The 7,500-nt window shown below is 36.7% G+C and overlaps 1 protein-coding gene across 5 annotated transcripts in view; it reads right to left on the bottom strand.

Moving 5' to 3' along the window:
* Nucleotides 1–7,500, bottom strand: part of LOC124948004 (calcium-transporting ATPase sarcoplasmic/endoplasmic reticulum type) — a 33,064-nt gene that overhangs the window by 8,294 nt on the left and 17,270 nt on the right. For 3 of the 5 annotated variants that reach the window (XM_047490991.1, XM_047490992.1, XM_047490994.1), the window contains exons 4-14: nt 6,169–6,251; nt 4,961–5,347; nt 4,366–4,853; nt 3,272–4,277; nt 2,964–3,184; nt 2,705–2,840; nt 2,466–2,618; nt 2,250–2,383; nt 2,047–2,164; nt 1,844–1,961; nt 1–745 (exon numbers count right to left, since the gene is read on the bottom strand). The exon at nt 1–745 is cut by the window's left edge and continues 4,465 nt beyond it. In XM_047490991.1, the coding sequence (XP_047346947.1) occupies nt 648–745; nt 1,844–1,961; nt 2,047–2,164; nt 2,250–2,383; nt 2,466–2,618; nt 2,705–2,840; nt 2,964–3,184; nt 3,272–4,277; nt 4,366–4,853; nt 4,961–5,347; nt 6,169–6,251 (2,942 nt within the window). In that variant the 3' untranslated portion in view covers nt 1–647. Of the gene's footprint in view, nt 746–1,417; nt 1,962–2,046; nt 2,165–2,249; nt 2,384–2,465; nt 2,619–2,704; nt 2,841–2,963; nt 3,185–3,271; nt 4,278–4,365; nt 4,854–4,960; nt 5,348–6,168; nt 6,252–7,500 lie in introns of those variants that run through there. The other 2 variants (XM_047490996.1, XM_047490995.1) reach the window with 2 other exon arrangements.

Genomic DNA, 7,500 nt, shown 5'->3' with positions numbered 1-7,500 from the left:
CTGCTGTGCCCGTCGCATCACTTTTTCTTTTTTCTTTTTTTTGCTTTTTTCTTTCTTTTCTCATTCTCTTCAGTTTCGTTTTTTCTTAATCGTTCTTTTTTTGTTTCATTTTGTTTTCTTCTTTTTTTCCTTTTTTTTTCTTTTTTTTTTTTTTTTTTTTTTTGTATATATACAAAAGGTATCGTGCAACAAACGTTTACTTCGTATACTCGAAAAGGTATTCTATGGACGTTACTATAATTTACTATAAATGGATGCGTCGATACAAATAAAATAAGCATTTTCATTTTTTAACGATTATCTCCCATATCTACAGATCTATTCGAATTGGCAAAGGTAATTATTAATTTTTTAAGGACGCATCATTGTCAAAGGGAAATAAACTAGCAAAGAATAAAAGGCTATGCCTTTAATTATATTAATTTTCAGATCTTACAGAATAGATGCAAATCAAATGAAATTTTGAAAATATTCATCCTGACTGATAGACGACACAGCAGGATTGTTAAAATCGTTTTATTATTTTAATTACCAGGAAATTCGGAGATACCATAGGATATGCTGTAGGAATTTGTTTGCATGCACTATTATATCCCAACAGGAAGGAAGACACGTGACAATGTGCGAGGATATTAATAAGGTTTCCGTCAATCCGAACTCCATGCAAAATTACTCTCTTGAAATCTCAGCAATTTATCAGGCAGCTCCAGTTTCGACCTCTTCACTGAAGCGGATACTCTTGATGCTAAGAATTCATTAACATAGAATTTTTAATAAGCAGACAATCAAAAATTAAGCGTATGATGATAATAATAAATAATTTAACGTGCTCGTTAAATTTAACGAAAGGAAACTGTGCAGAAATTTATATGTGCGTGCAACTAGTATAAAGGCCGACTTGCCGAAGTTGACTATTCTTTTTTTTTTTCCCCTTTTTTGTTCACTGATAACCTTTTGCTACAATTTTGATTCCATTGATGTTCCTCAATATTTTATATTTTTGATATGATATTGATTTATTAAAAAGATCATTGACGTTAAAGAACATCGATGGAATTTTGTATTTAAATCAATGCATATGCAGTTAGTGTACGAAGAATTTGGAAATTTGAGAGAGTTACCGAACAAAAACGATACTTGGAGTGTGTAAGTTTTACGATTAATAATAATACATGCGTGCAACAGTGCTAAAAACAATAGGAAGGTTTTGGCTATACCTGATTAGAAAGAACACCTATATACGTGTTTTTCTCTCGGACAAAGAAGTTAACATTTAAAGGCACTCGTAAAAAATAATTTAATAATAATTAATTCTTTGATTACGGCAGAGGTGAGTCTCTTAATCACTCGAGCAGCCACTTAAAAAGTCCACATGATCATGGGACATCTTTAAAGGTACGGTCTGTGTATGTGTATGTATATATATATATATATATAAATATATATATATATATGTGTGATGCGGACTGGTGGGCCTTGGCGACGTATCTGTTTTTTTTGTTTTTTTTTCTGTTTTTATGTTTTTTTTTCCTTTTTTTTTTTTTTGTTTTTTTTTTTAATGGTTGTACTAACACCATGCACAACAGTCAAACTCGTTAAAATCTCACTTAAACGCACTTTGTTAATAACTTATCTTGACCTTCCCGCACCGTGGAGGGAAGAACTTTAGTTAAATGCATTTGCAAGTCCAAGAACTCAGTTATAAATGCTTTCCATAGGAAAAACATTGTTCGCTACACTAATCTTTGTTCACGGATGTTCTATATGGGACAAATATGCAATAGTCCAAAGAACACAGCCCACATTAGAACGATCCAATGCACGGTGTAAATTGGATTCTCACCATCTGTGATCTTTCTGGCAACGAACTTCAGGGTTTCGTCTAGAAGTACCACTGGAATGGAAAACTTCATAACGGTAACCCATTCTTCAGCCGTTAAGGGAGTCACTTGGAATACGGACTGAAATAAACGCAACAACGTAATTAACACGATGTAATAGTGATCGATAAATCGGTTAATTATTTATATCATAAATTATTATTACCGAAAGGACGTCGACGTAAAGAATGACAAAGTGGAGTGTGAAGGAAAGAGCCATGGAGGCGATGAGCCACATGTTGGACCAAGGCGGCATCGTGATGAGTGATTGATTCTCCGATAAGCTAAGATATTCCCAGAAGAAATTCGTATTTCACGTAATATGTTGAAACTTTATTAAGATAAAGAAAAATATAATAAAGAATTTACCTATTCATAGCGTTCAACATTTCAATGGTTACTAATACCGATAGAGCCATGGTCATTGGATGAGGATCGGAAAAGATCTTGCAGTTAATGCCTTTGAACTCGTCCCCACCACCAATGCAAGCCAAGTGATGAGTCTAAATTTAATTTGAACAAATAATTTTTTGTCATAACACGTAGAACGTTAAAACCTTGACGTTATTTAACGTTCCTATTTACCAATTGATAATAATTCATTTGTGGTCCATGCGGACTATACAAGAACCACCACGCGGCCGATCCTACAGTAGCAGCACCTACGTATCCACCAATGGCCAAGTATCGGAAAAATAGCCAACCAGAAATAAGAGATTCATCGGCTTTGCGGGGAGGCTAAATTTACACGAATTATATTAATTAATCAAATATATAATTGTTAATTGTTATTTAACTATGGCTTTTCGTCGTCATTATTTTACCTTATCCATGATATCCAAATCGGGTGGATTAAAACCAAGGGCAGTGGCTGGAAGACCATCAGTGACCAAGTTAACCCAGAGAAGTTGAACCGGGATTAAAGCTTCGGGAAGACCAAGAGCGGCCGTCAAGAATATACTGGAAATTAGACATTTTTTACACACACACACACACACACACACACACATATATATATATATATATATATTTAAGAAAAATAATATCTTTACTTGAACGATTGTTTATTAGGAATAAATTTACCTTACGACTTCACCGATATTAGAAGAGATGAGATAACGAATGAATTGTTTCATGTTATTGTAAATGGCACGACCTTCTTCAACGGCAGCAACGATAGATGAGAAATTGTCATCAGCCAATACCATCTCAGATGCTGACTTTGCTACAGCCGTTCCAGAACCCATAGCAATACCAATTTCAGCTTTCTTTAAAGCAGGAGCGTCGTTCACACCATCGCCGGTCTATAAAAGATATAATACATAATAGATATTATTAAAATATTCGTTATTAATTTTGAAAAAGGATTTATAAGAATCTAAAGTTCTTACCATAGCCGAGATCTCGTTCATGCTTTGCAAATACTCAACGATCTTCGATTTGTGAGCTGGTTCTACGCGGGAGAACAATCTGGCCCTTGAGCATGCTGCTTTCTGTTCGGATGGTGATAAATCGTCAAATTCACGTCCAGAGTATGATTTTCCTGTGGTGTCCTCCTCTTCGGTGAAAACGCCAATTCGTCGGCAAATGGCTTCCGCGGTGGCTTTGTTATCACCAGTAATAACGATAACACGGATACCAGCAGCACGACACCTAACAATGGAGTCGAATACTTCCTTACGTGGTGGATCCAACATACCAACTACACCGATGAACGTGAGATCCTTCTCGTAAGTATAGAACTTCGTAGAGTCGCCTAAATCCATGTCATCGGGTTTCATCGGATGATCAGCGGTAGCCAAAGCAAGACAACGCAATGTATCTCGTCCAGTTCCATATTGTCTCGTCAGATCCAAAATACGATTTTTCAAAGTCGAAGTAAGAGGAACCTTTTGTGTACCAACGCGTGCATGCGTGCATCTATCCAATACTCCTTCAGGTGCACCCTTAACAAAAAGTTTTGGTCCAGTTCCAAGTTTACTAGGTTTCAATGGTACACAATACGAGGACATGGATTTGCGATCGCGAGAGAATTCCAAGGTGAATTCCTTCTTCCATTTCGTTTCGATGTCTTGCCTGACGGCTATGGCCGCATTACGACGATCGAGTCCACCCTTCGATACACCGAAAGGATTAACCTTTTCAGCCAAAACAATCAATGCGGTTTCAGTAGCCTCTCCAACTTTCTCGAAAGCTTGCTTGAACTCGTTAAAGTCAATGGCCGAGTCGTTACACATGATACAGATTGTACCAATCTCGTGAAGTGTCTCGTAATCCTGCCCTTTGATCTTTTGTCCTCTGAGGAAGATCTCACCGATGGGTTCGTAAGTCGATCCTGTAATCTCGAACTCATGGAACGAGCTATCGTTGCCCTCGACCTTATCGAAAATGAACATTCTAAAAGGATAATTAATTGCGCAATTAATCGATCAATTAAATTCATTTAAAAATCTTTCGGAAAAATTTGTGAAGAAGTATATATTACCGGCTAACAGACATCTGATTGGTAGTCAATGTTCCAGTCTTGTCAGAGCAAATAACAGAAGTACAACCGAGAGTTTCGACAGAAGGCAAGGAACGTACAATGGCATTCTTCTTAGCCATACGCCTAGTACCCAAAGCTAAACAAGTCGTAATAACAGCCGGTAAACCTTCAGGAATGGCAGCGACAGCCAGAGCGACGGCGATCTTGAAATAGTAAATGGCACCCTTGATCCATGATCCACCGTGAGCAGGATCGTTAAAGTGACCGATGTTGATAGCCCATACAGCAACGCAGATTACGGAAATGACCTTTGACAATTGTTCACCAAACTCATCGAGTTTTTGTTGAAGGGGTGTCTTTATTTCCTCAGTCTCGGACATTTCAGTACGAATTTTACCAATAGCAGTATTTAAACCGGTTCCAATAACAACGCCACGTGCTTTACCAGCAGCTACATTGGTACCAGAGAATAAAATATTTTTCTTGTCCTAATAGAAAGACAAAGAATATCGTGATGTTATAAAAATTCTTTATAAGTTTAATTGTAAACTGGAGAATAAAAAAAAAAAAAAAAAAGTGTCTCGTTCGAACGAACCTGATTGACGGCACGTGGATCGGGAACAGGATCCGTATGCTTGATAACAGATACAGATTCACCGGTCAGGATGGATTGATCGATCCTGAGGGTGGTTGAGAAAATTTTGCTAAGACGAATATCAGCTGGAATCTTATCACCGACGGACACCTCAACGATGTCTCCGGGAACGATCTCTTTCGCTCGAATCCTTTGTACGCCAGCCTTGTCACCCCGAACGACCTTACCCATTTCGGGTTCATACTCCTTCAACGCTTCGATTGCCGATTCGGCGTTACGCTCTTGCCAAACACCGACCACGGCATTGGCGATAAGAATGAGCAAAATGACGAAGGGCTCGACGAAGGCCGTGAACGCATCCTCGTGCTCCTCAAATAAAGCTAGTACCTAATCGAGATATATATGATTGCTATATAGAGTAAACTTCCTCCATGGACTCGCATATGAAAATAACGAAGTTTCATGGCTACGTAAAATCGATGATGTATATTTTTAAATTCACCGATACTAGATATATTTATAGAAATCTCTACTAACGGAGTTATCGTAAATGTATGTGCTGCAACCTGATAAACGAACCTCACGTATATATATATACACATATATACATGTATACATATATACGACGTACATACGATCGTCGTAATGCATAATTAAAAACCTATCTCTGTTTCTTTCGATTCTCTATTATCTGCTTAATTTAAACGAATTATTTAATTTAAATATACATATAAAAGATTAATAAATAATTATGATATTAAATGACATTTAAACTGTTAATAATTACGACGATAGGTAGTTCATTGTTTTTTTTTTTTTTTTTTTTTTTTTTTTTTTTTTTTTTTTTTTTTTTTTTTTACTAATAAATGCATCTCTTTTAAATATCCAATGACTATGACTATTCAAGGTCGATTTACACGTTTATCCATTTCTATTTTCATTTCAATTCCTATTTTTCTATCATAGAGATTTTAACATTACTCCATATAATATAAATCTTGTTAGCGTTAGAACATTCTCGTTCAACCACATTTCAATCTTTATCCCGATTCCTCTCATAGACTTGATTTCATCGTCTCTGATAGAAATCGCGATAATAAAAACTAATAATACTGAAGAACTTAAATTATTTATTAATGAAACGTGCGCGAATCGACCATTAACAATTTTTTATACTCATTCTTTCCAACTGTGTAATGTATACGTACAAAAGATATAATAGCGGCTAATAATAGAATCTTAACTAGGAGGTCGTCGAATTGTTCCAATACGAGTTGCCAGATGGATTTACCTGAAAATTTCAAAGATAACAAAATTTTATTCGACTAAATCATATGAAAATGATGATCGTTGAAATTGATCGTTTCATTCGCGAAGATAATAAAAAGTTTTTATGGAGGAGGAAAGAGAAGGAGAAGTAGGAGGAGGAAAGACGAAAAGAAAAAGATGATCGATACGATATCGAAGATCGGCATCGAAAGATAAACGAATTAAATTATGTTTAAAACGAATTGCGAATTTGTAGATGTTATTGGTTGGTTCTGTTTCATCGTACGCAATGACGATGTGTAATTACGCGTACGGAATCGAGTGGAACATGTCGCATGCATTCGCATAATGTAAGCAGAGACCTGTGTTCGACGACGACGACGACGACGACGACGATGACTACGAGTACGCTACGACGCGATATATATCCATATATATCCATATATATCCATACACACATATATATTCACACACACACACACGCGCGCGCGCGCGCGCGCGCGCATCGTATATACCTCCAGTAACACGCATCGTTGCGTATGTGTGAACGTGTATACGTCTTCGTATACAATAAACAGACAAACAGACATATACTCGCCCATACACGAGAGAGAGAGAGAGAGAGAGAGAGAGAGAGAGAGAGAGAGAGAGAGAGGAGAGAGAGTGAGAGAGACATATGGATTAATACATTCATTAAGTAAAGCATACGCACACGTCGTCAGCTCGTAATGCATTCGAAGCTTACGAACCTGAAGGACTGTATACGGGCGAAGGCTGTTCCAGTTCGATAACGATGCGTTCCATCACCCACATGTGTCTCGAAATTCATCTCCCATTTCTCCCTTAACCACCCCCTTGACAGACGTTTTCAACCACGTGCAGCAACTCAAGTGCAATATTAACTCGACGTATCAAGGAAGAGAGAGGTATAGGTAGAGAGACTGGATCTCTTTGATCTTTACGAATTCATTGACCTTGACTGTTCCATCTCGATATCTTTTTTTTCTTCGTTTGCTTATTTGTTTGTTTATTTCCAATATCACGTGAAAATAAACCATAACGTTTCATCAATGTACTATTTTTTACTCGTCAATATTATACACCCGTATATATACGTATGATCATAATTATGATTACTTATACTTTTGTTATACCAAACAGAGACACGTTAAACATATGGAAAAAACATTATGATGATGTAATGACTATCGATTCAGCGAATGCATATGTATGTCTCATTATTTTTTTCCCTCGGATCTATGATCTATATT

Source organism: Vespa velutina, chromosome 3, assembly GCF_912470025.1.
Source record: "Vespa velutina chromosome 3, iVesVel2.1, whole genome shotgun sequence".
Taxonomy (NCBI): Eukaryota; Metazoa; Arthropoda; class Insecta; order Hymenoptera; family Vespidae; genus Vespa; species Vespa velutina.
The sequence above is the reverse complement of the archived record's forward strand: the minus strand, read 5'-3'. Positions and strand labels throughout refer to the sequence as shown.